Genomic DNA, 14911 nt, shown 5'->3' with positions numbered 1-14911 from the left:
CTGCTATTTTCCAAAATATCTGCAACAAAATTAACTTCGAGCAGTCTATGTATAAGTTAATATGTCTTATGTATTTACAAATAAACAATTGCTCAAAAAGTACAGAATTAATCATCTTTTTCTTAAAGATGCAAGAAATATTTCTAAGAGTACTATTAATTTTTGTAATTTAATGTTGGATTTCAATCATCAACTATCTTTTATTCTCATAATAATCAATAAATCATTTTTTCTTACGTTAATGCCTGTGTCTAAAAAAAAGACTCATCTTCTCGTAGATTTGAATAAAATAATCGTGATATCCATAGACTAAAAGGTTTTTTTTTAAATATGTTATATTTTATATTTTTAAGATATACGTATACTTCTTTTAACAAGTTATTGATCTGATATATGATTTTTAATATCTTGCGAAAACTCAATTCTTTTTTTTTTTTCTACAAATTGAAACAATTGTAAATTTCAATAAATTATGCCGATTTAATTATGTGAATAGAGAGTAATACTAATAAAGAATTGATATCCCATGTAATTACAGATCTTGAGTTTTGGAATTCTATCAATTTAAAAGAATTAGATTACACATTAATGTAGATAGTTTAGGGGAAAGTGGAGAGTGTTGGCACACAGGGTAAGTTTTGAATTAGAAGTAATAATGTGAATTATAAGAATCATAACTTTATTTATATAATTTTTTTTGTACATGTATTCTATGAATATAAGGGTATGCTCAATTAAATCTTATTTTCTTTTATTTTTTTTTACATACTAAACGATCTTATTATATTTATAAATTAAATCATTACTCCTAATTCTAATGATCTTCTACTTTACACTTTCATAAAAAGATGTATTAGGGTTTTATTTTTTGTTATTTGATTTTTTTTTTTTTTTAAATCAAAGGGTATTAATTTTGAAAAATGGTAGGTCAAAAAAATAAGATCAATGATAACTCTATTTTTCATGATTCAACTAAGTTATTTGATAGTTATTCAATAATGTATTGAATACTTCCCTATCATGGCATTGCTTGACGATATATCCCTAATCAAAAGTTCAACAAAGTGTTTCAGTCTGAGTAGGAATACTATATCCCAAATTTAAGTCCAATTCGGTTCTCGTGAAAATTTCTTGTAGACCGTCCTGCAGATGTAATTAAAAGACCTCCATTATTTTCCACATAGATGGCTTTAGTAGTGTGTATCTTGCGTTCTATAACTGTAATCGGTTTACGTTAGATGAGAAAGATCCTGGTTTTTTAATAAGTAAATAAAAAATGCAATAGTTGTATGATTATTTGACTCACATTAATATTTTCTATTATTATTTATCAATAATGACTACTGTGCCAACTTTCCTCAAAGGCTGAGACAACATTAAAATTGATATTATAGCATGTACCACTAACTAACTTATGAGCAAAATAATTGTATTTTGTATCCTATTTCAACATCAATTCTACAAAGTGAGAGATTTCCCAGGAAGTGAATTTTGCACCAACTGTATCATATTATCTAACTTTCATATTAATTATGAGTTTGTAATAAAGGGGGGAGGGAATTCATTAATTTTGAAAATGAATGTGAAACAGCCTATAAATATATGTATAATTTACTTGCTATGAAAAATTATTTTAATGAAAAGGTAGAATTGAATTAATTAGAATTTTAGTAGGGGCATACATAAATGATAAATAAATTATACATTTAGGATAAAAAGGAAAAGAGGATCGTTTTAAACCTTGTTCTTATAACTCTAAATATTCCCTACAAAATGTTCTTCATTGTTTTATTTTTATTATAGATTAACCATATGGAGGATCTAAGTTTTTACTCCATCGTTCTAAATACAATTGAGCAAGAGGAATGCAATGCGTCAAATTTAAATTGCATCACCTATGATGTCCCTCCACTTGGTAATTTTGAGGCAGAAATGAAAGAGCTCAATTATGAGGCAAGTGAAGATGTTTTTGAGTTACTTGTGGATTCCGAAAATGAGTTCTCACTTTGGGATTTCAATGTTAGTTCACCTACTGAAGAAAAGGAGATGATAGTCGATGGCAAATCCAGGGCGACAACAACTGTAAGTACAAGTCTTTGTGATTATCTGGGAGATACATTTTTATACTTCAGAATCCCAATACTAGAAAATTTAAGGATTTATTGTTATATTTTAAAAAGACAGAATGCAATTTAAACTTATCTTATTCATAATATATTCTCAATTCCCATTTGTACCATTATAAATAATTTTAAACGGGTCGGGGTTTTTCTTTTTTTAGAGTATGCGAGTCCCACTTTTTTTTATGAATTCCGTAACCGACCCACGACAAAAAGAAAAGTAAAATATAATTTTTCTTGGTACTCGTGATTTATTAAGTATGAAATATACTACCCAACATGCGGGCTAAAAGTCAACTTGTATATCACTAGAATCTATGTAATTATTTTCATAAAAATATGAGACATCTCAAATATCAAAATCCAGAAGTTAGTGCAAATATGTAATAGTTTATAAATAATTTCCCTGACACAAAAATAATGTGTGAGTTTTTTTGGGTTGATTCCGAGTCCTAGTATATATTCTTCAAGTATCAAACGTGCATTATATTGTCTTGTGTTACTACTTATATGTTATTCCACGTCTAGCCTTACAATCAGAGGAATTAGTAACTTTCCCGTTCTATTCTAACTCTGTGGTCTAGTCGTGTAAGGAAGTCCCGAGATGACGGATTCTACTTTTTATATTTCATCCGCCTTTTTTCCTTCCCATTTTTGTAATTCCTTTATAAGAATATTTTTTTATGAGGGAGAAACTGACGCACGGTACATAAAGTAGAATAAGAATTTAGAAAGAGAAATGTCCCTCTTTACTCTTAGTAATAACTAATATTAATAAAAACTAGCTAAAAGGCATTATATTAATATTTGTGTTTCTAACTCCGTCTCGCTAACAAATATAAAAGATCTATTTCGGCAAGATGATTACATCCATTTCATATGTACCTCCGATATCTAATGTATGGTTAAATCTCGCTCTGGATTCTAAATCTAGTTGTCTAAGTATCAAATCGGTAGTCTCTCCAAGTCCAAGCCGCTTTAACTCACCAACTCGGGAAGCATTTTTACATTTCGTAGTCAACCACAATCTAAGCTATATGGATCCCTAACATGTCACTGTCCTAAATGAACTTTCACCGATCATTCAAGTCTTTGCTACACAAGGACTTCTGTTAAATTCAATATGTACTTGAATAACAAAAATAATAGTTTCAGGCTTTCTTTGAAGTGAATTTATTTCGACGTCGACCTTTAGAACGATGGTTATTGACACACAATTCAGTTCTAACTCTTTTCGATCATAAGAAGAAAAAGAATAGTAGAAAACCTCCATTAAATATGAATAGAGTAGAAAAGGAGCTTAAGGGAAATAAATTCAACCTTGCTTCTTGTCATTCATACTCCATGAAGTTTTTATATTCTCTCAATAATGGTAGTGAAGGAGACGTTTTTACAGATCAACTATGTGAGCAATCTATCTTTGATTAATAGTCTGTTGAAAAAGTTTCTAATGGAATGTAAAAAGATTACCCAAATCCCTCGGAATTCTGTACAAAATGTAAATATTCATTATGTATGAAAAAATATTTTCAGAAATGATTGCACAACTTGAACAAAACCTACTAAATATTCTTTAATTAATAAAAATTACTATAGTATATATAGTCCAAATATATTTTTTATTTAAAAATATAACCAAAGTAAAAAACAAGAGCATAAATAGACATAATTTATGACCTGGAGATAAAAATATTATTAATGAGCCACTAATTGACAGGGAGAAAATTATTTTCCCACCTCTCCACATAAAACTAGGGCTCATAAAACTATTTATCAAAGCTCTACCCCATGATGAAAAATGCTTCAATTACATCACCGCTCCAAAACTTACAACTGGAAAAATAAATGCTGGTGTATTTTATGGCCGAAAAATGCGAACAGCAGAGCTAAAGACCAGCATTGAGTTAGAATTATATGGTATTATTTATAAGTTAGTCTTCTAGACACTATAATTCTAGTTGAATAAAATAATAGAATGTCTGTGACATTATAATAATTTAAAAAATTAGTTATTATCAGAGTATGAATATGATACATAAGATAGTCATAAAATTTATATACATTAAAAACGTTTGGGTAAATAAAAAAACAAATTTTAAATTTTCTTGTGATTTTAATTTTCCTAGATCGATCTTCATTAAATAAAAAAGACTAAGTTATTTAAGAATTAGAACAAAAGAAGAGATCCGATATACTTTATCCTCCAACAGAGATCCTCGGCTTCTGATATATATAGGGATGATAATGGGATCAAAATTTATCCAAAGAAAAGAACAAACCAGGCTAAGCTTCATAGGAGAGTAGAGTGGACTCCTTCCTTTGCCAGGAATACATCCATCTATATACATATAATAACTATGAATATATTCAATAGTTGAAACTATGGTGGGATCCATTCAATGTGAGATTAAGATAAAAGGCTTTGGATGTGAAATATAAAATAAAGATATGTTAATAACAATTAGGTACTAACATAATATGAAGTTATTTCCATAAAATTAAAATATATAAAAGACAACTCCATTAAATCATTGAATTATTCTAACTTAGGTTAATTTGATATTTAGATGTGCTTTAAATTTGACAATAGCTACAGTCATTTTTCATTCATTAAGACCTGAAGAAGTGGACTTCTATGTTCTCCAAGAGTTAGCGCCAAAGGAAGATATATAAAGGAATTGAAAGAAGAAACTTCTAATTTGAACACCCATTACAAGAGATGTTCAGATTCTATATTTCACATAAGGAAACAAGATGAAAATTTATCTGAGGAAAAATACCAGGCTTCACAAGGAAATGGAGTGAACTCCTTTAACGGGAATGAGATTCCAGGATCGAAAGAATGAAGAAATAAATTAACGATAAACAGGGAAATTTAATACTTCAAATATAATTAATATTTATTTTATTTGCATTTGTACGTAGCGCGGTATTGTGATATTAATAATTGTTATTTATTACGGAGGATGACGTCATGAAATTGAAATTGTACACAATATTAAGATAATGTTGTGTATTTTTGTTTTGTTTATAATAAAAAAAGACTCTGAACGATAATAGTCCGGAATTACTACAATCTGACATATTTCAGAATACAGACAATTGAGAGAAATATGGATACCCCTTTTGGATATCGGCACTCAAAAATAAATTCCATAATTGTTTACACAAAATTTCCCTCTCCAATTGTTCCCATGTGTTACCGATGCGCATCATTTACAACATATAAATTGTAAAATTTAAAATTGAGCAATTCTTCATGTAACGTTTAATTTAATGAATTAAATATAATTAAATTAAGGTTATATATTTAAATTAGGATAAGAAGGGTTTCACGGTAATTTCCCTTAAGTGTAAAAAAAACCTACAAATCCTGGACAATACACCCTATTTGCTACTAATTTTCTTTTTTTACCTATATTACGAATAGGGTGTAAACAATAATCAAATATTCATTATTGGGAAGTTAAGTTAATTAATATGCACAAAAAATTTCTTGTCGCAAATTTTTATTTTATTATCATAACATCAATAAAATCAATTCACTTATAAAAACGTTTACAAAAACCAAATGATGTTCTTAAATTTCTTTCCGTCTCTAATTATTTTAGGAGGTCAGAATTTTACATCAATTCTAATAAATCTATCCAAAACTTTGTTTAAGTTAATATACTATGTGTTAAGTTAGCACATAAATAATCTAAAAACTAGAAATGGAGAAAAATAGCCAATTTAATTTATTACATCATAGGTATACTTGAAGACACACAGCCCAATATTTAATAAACATATTGTGGTCAGTTATAGGCCTTGTATTCAAATTTCTAGTATATGTAAAGATACCCAAAAATGTTAACTATAGAACAAAATCTTCATTTGAGGTATGAAACTTAATTTGACCCCGATAGTGTCTTTCAAACAAAATAAATCGATATTTAATTATTTAATTCTGGTAAGGAATTGTTTCATACTTCAGTGCAATTTGCGACGCCTTCAAAAGATAAATCTTAAAATATTTGTAGATAGAAATGAACGATAATTATTCGTCAAAGAATACAAATATTATTATTGAGAAACTGCTTTGAGAAAAATCATACAAAATTGCTTTGGTTTTCACGGACGACATAATATATAAAATTTCCAACAAAAAACAGAATATAAAACCTAATTATAACTTTTATTATATGTTTATGACTTTCTTTTGTATAAAGTATCTTAAAACTTAGTTTTATTTACAAAGAATTACATGAATATATGTATATAAATTTAAAAGAAAGTAAGGTAAACAAAAATTCATCACCTTTTCCTGTATATGCATATCTGCAAAGTTGGGGAAAAGTTATGAAATTAAGAAAGTCCAAAACAGAAATGTACCAGTCTTTGAATTAAAATAGAAAATGAAAACTTAATCCAAGCTTCGTGAGGAAATTATGTGTTATATATATATATTAAGTTTAATCCGGCCTCATTTTCTGATGTCCTATGAAAAGTTTTTCTGTTATTGAAGACAAATAATAATTATTGGTCATTCAAATCCCTTTCTTATTCCCTATTTTACTACATTTATATAACCTAGGTATTGTTCAATCTTTAAAAATCTTTAAAGTCAAACATAATTATTTAAAGATCAAAATGTCTATCATTAAATTTTTACTTTTTATATATTATATGTACCATTTATCGTTATATCACTCCATGGCCCTAAAATTTGATAAAACTAATAGTGTAAATGTTTTATCAGTTCAATATCTTTTGATATAATCGAATATACTTTACACCTGACATTTCCATTAATGATTTTTTTAAATATTGATGTACAATGTACAAATTACAATTAACATATATGAATCATTCCATGTCAATTTGACAAAAGAACACAACCTAGTTTGAAACAGAGAAATATAAGTAGGAAAAATACATTAATTAAGTAATTACATCTCATGAACGACATAATAGGTTGGGGAAAAAGTAATTTCATATTGGATTGAGGCCTAATTTGTAGCCACGAATGCGTTGGCCATATACATGAATAGGTCGTAGTCACTTGGTGGCAGGTCCGGACTGTAGGGTGGGTTCATCAGAACTCCCTATTCGAGCTCCCATAGCTTCTGCTGTGTTATCAAAATATTTACAGGCTGGAGTTGTCTAGATGATGTCTTCTTGCCTCCTATTCATCAATACTCCCTTCTGTTCGATAAATTGCTTCAAATAGTCAATTTGTTCAGAGTAGAGGGCAGAATTGAGGGAGAGAAAAAAATTACTCGAACCATTGGTGTCCAACTTGAACCAAAAGGGTATTGGCCTCAAATACATCGCATATTTTCCATTTTAAGTAATAAAAATGAAAAATATAGCGAATTTCTTCCTTGGAGACATTCATACTCGACGCACAATAATTCACGACTGAATTGACCAAGCGCAGTACTGTCGGGGAAAAAATTGTAGTATACATTCCCACTGTTACAATAACTCATCGTATGATCCGATGTGACCAATACTGAACAAGATAAACTTAGTTTAAAAAAGATGCAGGAAATACGAAATTAATTTTTCCCAACCTAATATGTATATACTAATAAGTTAAAAATTGATAGGGGTTCCTTACTCCTAAATGATAACTTTTGAACTAAAACTAATTATATTTTGTGAAAACCACGTAATGTCCATTTGTTGAATTTATCTATTTCATTCCACCTCCATCCAAAAAAAATTATTTTTTGAAAAACATGTCAAAGAAGTAATATAAAGTAGAAAAAAGGATTTTTGGAAGAAAATTAAATAATAATCGAACAAAAATAAATGATGTTACAAATATGTAACAAATGCCATATTTGGTACTAAATATTTATTCATTTAAAATATAAAACAAAAAGATATTGACTGACTTATACCATAATATACAAACATAAACAAAATAATATATTTTTACTCTGCATGCATGAAAAGAAAATAACTTATTGTTCATATAATATCAGAATATATTTAGTAGGAAATGTTAGAAAACATTAGTTATCTTTATCAAAGCAATGTACATGAGTCATAAAATGACAATCCGGCACCTTGCATCTTTGACTGATCAAACTTTTGAACTATAGAAACAGGAGTTTCACCAGTCAGAGATGAGAGTAACAATAAAACATCATAATCATACATTTGTACGCAAGATACATCGACACCATCAATCCTTATAACCATCTCGGTAAAAAAAAAAACACCTTTTTTATGTCATTTCATATCTTTTTCAGTTTGTAGTTTACAATTTGCCAAACTATTCAAAACTACCAAAAATTCCTCTAATTGATTTTGTTGCACATTTTTTACATAAGAAAAAAGGCCCATAAAATATTACATATACAAACAAAGTACTAAAATATTTCCTCTTAAATAATTATAATGGAATAAAAATCATAAAACTTTTTTTATGATTATTATTATGCATAGTTTTTAAAATTTAGGCTCCTGAACTAATTAAATAATTCACTCGTGTTAGCAAAGATACAGATTACCTTTTTACCCAGTCTTTTGATGGAATATAATAATAATACCTACTCTCGCTTATGAACAGATTTGTTGTAAATCTGAAAATATTTTCAGATGAACAATTTTTTTTTTTAATATTATATTTAATTCGTTTTTTTTCGGTATGTTACATATGTGCATCAAAAGGCATTTAAAGGTTCAAGCGCCCTTTAAAGGCATCATTATTTTATTTATTTATTTCGACTAGCGACGATAAGCAAAGTCTATAAAGGTCGACTTATTTTATAAAATATGAAAAATATCATTCTTAATAATAGTGATGCATTTATAATACATAAGTAACGTGACAGTACAGAGTAAAAAAAGTCACACAAAAAAAATAATTCTAAAAATCGCTTCAGGTCAGCCTCACTTCACTGGTGAAAGTAAAAAGGTATTTAGTTCCAAAGAATAATTGATTTTTAATAGAAATTATACTTAAAAATGTCAATGTTTGGTTTTGGTAGGTAGATCGTGTTTGGAGTGGAGAGTATCGTTTTGTGGGACAGAGAGCCTTGATTTAGTATCCAGGTTAGGGGAGATAGGTTAATCTTTTTGCTTAAAATTCGGTGTATTATAATCATATCTTTAAATGCAAGTCTATGAGACAAAGTGATGAGGCCAAGTCTTTTGATTTTGCATTCGTGGTTCTCGTTATCTCCCAATGAAGGGAAAAACGACACAAACCTGGCTTGTACCTTTTCTAAAGAATCAATCAATTACTTTCTTGAAGGATTCCAGATCTCAGATCCGTACATTAAAATCTGTAGGACATAAAGTTTCTATAGTTTTACCATAAACAAAGGGTCACGAGTTTTGAAGCTTCTTTTTATAATTCCATAGTTACGATTGGCCTTCTTTCTAATGTATTGAATATGCCTCTTTAATTTCAAATAACGAGAGATGTAGATTCCTAAGTCCAAGTAATAATCTACCGCCTTAAGACTTGGGTGTATGAACTCTTTTTTGGAGAAAGGAAGCAGGACACATTTATTAATATTTATAAGCATTCTCAAAGTTACACTTCAGTTAATAAATTTGGTATAGACATCGTCGACAGAGTTTAAATCAGAATATACGATTTTCGTATCATCTGCTTATAAGAATGTATCTTCTGAAAAATTATCTACTAAGTCGTCAATGTAAATGCCAAAGAGCGTGGGTCCAAGTGGAACAGATGAAGTAACGTCACTACGCTCAGAAACAGTGGGATTGATCACTAAACTCAATATCCTATTTGTAAACCAGGAACTAAGCCACTTTTTTACCAATTTTAGACAATTGAAAGAGAAGTTCCCCAAGAGGCTGAAATCAAAGTATATAACAACACAGTCAAGGATATAGTTACAATGACTAACCCTAACATCCCAGAAATAAATTAGATTCGAGACACACGACATATTCGACGGTTTCCGTGTTACTTACTATAACTAATACTATAGTAAAGTGTCTTAGTTTGTCAACTGAATTTGTAGAATAAATCTTTAAGTATCTTTCGTTCAAGAAATAGTTTGACATTATTCTAAATTTAGGCCAAATTAAGGCATTTATTATTATGATAAAAATAGGTTTTTAGATTGATTTAGGATTACTTTACTGACTGATGTCAATGATGACGCCCTGTAACGACGATTATCTCGTTCGATTCGAATGAGTCTTTAAGGACTTTAAGTCTTTTGGGACTGTTCCATAGGACACTTATAATTTTTTTTAATCGAGCAAACTCGATCATAAAAAATCGGTCTGGATCAGTCTCACTTAAAATTCGGTCGAACCCGATTTTATAGATGAACGTTGATGACGTCATGCATGTTTCTAAATTGTGATTATCCAGACAATGGCATCATATGGCGCTTAAGTGTTTATGTGCAGAACTTTTATAGTTGAGATATGGAGAAAATCATCCCACATAAATCGGTCTTTGGAATCGATAAAATATTTGATCTTTAAAGTTGAAACTTCGGTGTCGACGGAAATATACTCCAAATCGGTCCTTAACAAATCCCCGAAGGTTTAACCAAGAAATTCGGTATCGGTCAGAGTCCCAACACTATTCAAAAAGTTCTTATTTTCATCTTAAATATATATATATGTTACTTACAGAGAATGACCGCTTTGCAGAGCTGAATAAAGGAGATCGAAACAAAGAATGAAGGTTGAAGAAAAGAAACAGAGAGAGAGATATGTAGAAAGAAACAGAAGGAGAAGAGAAGAATAGGAGACAAAGACAGATATAGAAAGAGAGAAGGGAAAGGAGGTTTTATTTCTGTCAAAAACTGCTCTTAATTATCTCAAAGGCCCAAAAAATAGTATATTTTATAAGTGTTCTTGCTAAATTTCAGACTGATCTGTTCAACCGGTTTGTATTCCATTTGTGTGATCATACCAAAAATAGCCTTATACGTTATAAATATATACATATAGGATATATAAAATACACGCCAAATTATATGCATACAGAAAGTAGAAACTATTGATAAGTACAAATGTTGTAATTGTATTTCTTTATTCCTTAGGGAACAACTCTTTATTCTGAACTATGCAAAGAGAACCTAGATCCAAGAACGGAGTCCATACAACAAATTTCAGAAAGTACTTCCCATTCACCCATTGGACCAAGAGCAGATGAAGAATTCGTGGCTTGGTTGAAGGAACAACGAGAAGCTGGAGATAAACTAAATATATTTCAAGTCAAAAATAAAGTAAATGAACTTATTCAAGTTCATGGGGATAAGAATGTGGAGAGACGAGGGAAATGGTTTTTTCAGTGGCATGATCGGTATGAGGATATTAGATTATATACATATTAGGGTATTATCAATCATTTATGCTCTTCATGGGATAATCAAATGGGTTTTAAATATTATTTTAAAACAGTAATTTAATTTTATTTGTATACTCATGAATGTATATAGTATGTACAATGTGCATACATAATTGAAAACTATCTACAAAAATGATTATATTTAATATTAAAATAGTAAGTTTATTGGCATTTCGAATATTTTTATTTTTTATGCTGAAATTAGATAGGTATAGGATATCTAGATAGTATGGATTACAGTTTATTTCCTCTCGTTTAAAATAGAATAATATTAATAGCACAGCTTGCATGCATTTAAATGAAGAAACTACAATATATAGTTTGCAATTATTGAATGCTGTGTGATACAAAAAAAAATTTGCAGATTTTGCTCAAAAAATATAATGACAGATGAAATATTTGGTTTCTTTTTGGTTGCACGTAATTCAAATTTTCATAATTCACTAGAGTAGGTTTGCCCGGGGTTGCCGGGTACATTCAGAAATTAAAGTTAATTAAGAAATCTTCAGCTTTATATATAAAAAAAGACCATAAAGTTTTAAGAACTATTCTCATGTTGGTTTTATGAGTATAAGGATACTAATATATAGGCACTCTTTTTTCACGAGATTATGAAGTGGTTGCTTTATTCTGGGTCAGGCGTCGAACTCACAGTCTCGCAGTCGATCCCTGAGCATTAAAACCCCACCTATAATAACCCAAAATACTCCCCGGTTCTCAGGTAGTACAGGTGAAGTACTTTACCGCTGCCACGTCTCTAGGGAACAAGGAAACCTTCTAATATTCTATAATATGTACACCCCAGTTTTCGGGTTGTGAAGGTGAACTGCTGAGCAAATCTATAAATCAATGCCATGAAACCTGCTAGGCTTGTTAGTTTTACTGCAAAATTTTGATTTTGAGGTATCATGGATAACGGCATATTGTCATTGTGAAGGCATATCATTCCCTTTCGAATGTGTTTGTCAACAATTATGACTTGGATACTTGGAAAAACTATCTAAGAGCCAACACTGAATTATTTTATCAACTATTTGAAGATTTTTTTTTTTTTTGCCTTCATGTAATCATATTCAAATATACTGAAATTGGGAATGAAATGGATTTAAAAGCTATTTATAGTAGTAACAGGGTCGTAGTAACAGAGGATAGCCCCCCACATAAATACAATGATATTGTTTTTATTGTAAATCATAATCATATCTTGACCAAAAAATATATGTGGTACTCCTCTTCCAGATTTAAGCAATTGTGCCCTACTTCCTTATTATTAATAAAATAATAATAGAAACTAATATTTTTTTTAAAAATTCAAAATAATTAGAGTAAAACTAGACCACAATAATCACTTTTGTACATAGTGCATATGTATGTACTTGTAGTCACCATGGAAAGCTGCAAATTACTTTTGATTAATGCACATCGCACATAATATGTTGTTAAGAATAAAAGAACTTTATAACAAAGCATTCACAATGAATGAATGAGACGCCGTTCATGTTCATCAAGTAATATTATCCCATTAAATTCTCTTGAATAAATACTTAAGTAATATATAATATGTACATATATATACGTATAATGTACATTAGGGTGGAGCTTCTATTTTTTTTTTTTTTTTTTTGAAATGTTCAAAATATGATATTCTTCAGATCTAAAAATGTTCCATTTAGTCTATAGATATGTATGATTTGCTAATTTATAACATTTTTCAAAAATATTTAGAGCTATCTCAACGGCCTTAAAGATGATACATTTATATTGTTTAGCCCGTTTTTAATTTCGGCCTTAAATGACTTCAGAAGTTATTCTTATTTTACCTACTCAGTTTTCCTCAAACAAATGTTTTTATTTCATAGAAATTTCTGACTTATTTCATAAAATTTAGTTGTATATATATATTTGTCCTCGAATAAAGGTCAACCACATTTTCACTTTTTTGTTTATCTGAGGACACAATATGCATACTTGCAAATTTTGCTATGTCTTAGATGAATTATTTGCCTGTGATACGCTAACTAATAGAGAGATTGGTGTATTGCTACAATTCATGTAAAATCTGTAATGTGAACAGGGTACGACTTCTATTTAACAACCAACAATAATAACCTTGACTCGACCTTGGAAACAGGAGCAAATTTTGATGATAGTTTCCTTCGGCAGATTCCGGAACTCCACCCAGATTGTAGACATCCGCTCGGATTTTGTGTTGAAGATGGATCATTTGTATGTCGCTCAACAGCGTTCTACACAAAGATGTTCATAGGATTGAGGTCCAAAAAGCTTGGAAGCCAAACTTTGGGTTCAAAAAAGTAAAAAAAAAAGCATTCTGATCTCATTTTATGATCAGCACGCTTTGCTGATGATTCCTAATCACTTCCAGACTGTTCCAGTTCCTTTCTGGCTCTCCAAACAAAGAACTTGTCCCTGTTAAAGAACTTTGCAATTTCAACATTTTCTCGTCCCGTGTGAATCGCAACAAGGACTTTCTGTCATTCCACGTTTGTGGAATAATTTTTTTAAAAGGTGCGAAATTTCAAAACTTTAGAGGCGTTAGGCTACCACAAAATATTTTTCAAAATAGCTCAAATTATTCAATGATATCTATAGACTAGTATGAACATGTTGAGGCCTTCAAGACCTTATACTTTGAACACTTAAAAAATAAGATTCACCCTAATGTACGCAAACAGATAAATGTATTTATATATGTAGTTACAGTACTGCCTTTGAGCAGTAATCATGGTTATTGTCTATAAAAAGTAAAGAGGAAAAGCTCTATTAATTTGGGGAAATAATTTTTGTTCCATAGAAAGCATATCAACATAGTGGCTATTTAGGAGGAGAGAAAGACCACCAAATATCCCCCAAATAAAAGATGATAAAAAGTATAAAATATGGAAGCAACTATGTTTTTTATACTATTATTATTATTGGGGGCAGAGTTGTGAGCATTCGCTGAGCCTCTTTGGAAATTGCATAAATAATTTATTGTTATGAGTTGTATGATCATGAATACGTGATTTATTACCCCTATTTTTTATATAACAAGGGTATCGGGATTCTGTACAAAGCTTGGTAACTTAAAGCAGGAATCCCATATCTAAAGATTCTAATTTCAGGAGTCCGTTTTTATTTTCCCTTTCAACGATCGCGATGCAAGAAACATGTGCCTACGTTAGAGCAGTTTATCTTTCACATATTTTCAACTGTTTTTTACGGCTAGTGCAGAAAAGTTATCATGTGATTAAAAAAATAACCTATACAAAACTTCATTGTTCTAAGAGATCATCTTTAGGTCGTACTGCTCGGTGTAAGCTTGAATAAAGTTGGAACATTATTTTATTTAGTCAAAAGGATTGAAATTAGGCATTGTCTAATATTTTTCATGAAATCATTTTGTTATAAAAAAATTTAACGTCACCCTATGGAGCAAAAAGAAAAGATA

The 14911-nt window shown here is 29.7% G+C and overlaps 1 protein-coding gene across 1 annotated transcript in view; it reads left to right on the top strand.

The window, feature by feature from the left end:
* LOC121117702 (uncharacterized) overlaps positions 1-14911 on the top strand; it is a 91886-nt gene that overhangs the window by 56948 nt on the left and 20027 nt on the right. The window contains exons 2-3 of the mRNA XM_040712185.2: positions 1804-2082; positions 11156-11418. Coding sequence (XP_040568119.1) covers positions 1813-2082; positions 11156-11418 — 533 coding nt within the window. The 5' untranslated portion in view covers positions 1804-1812. The remainder of the gene's footprint in view (positions 1-1803; positions 2083-11155; positions 11419-14911) is intronic.

Source organism: Lepeophtheirus salmonis, chromosome 1 (assembly GCF_016086655.4).
Source record: "Lepeophtheirus salmonis chromosome 1, UVic_Lsal_1.4, whole genome shotgun sequence".
NCBI classification, from domain to species: domain Eukaryota; kingdom Metazoa; phylum Arthropoda; class Copepoda; order Siphonostomatoida; family Caligidae; genus Lepeophtheirus; species Lepeophtheirus salmonis.
This window is presented reverse-complemented; position numbering and strand designations above follow the sequence as displayed.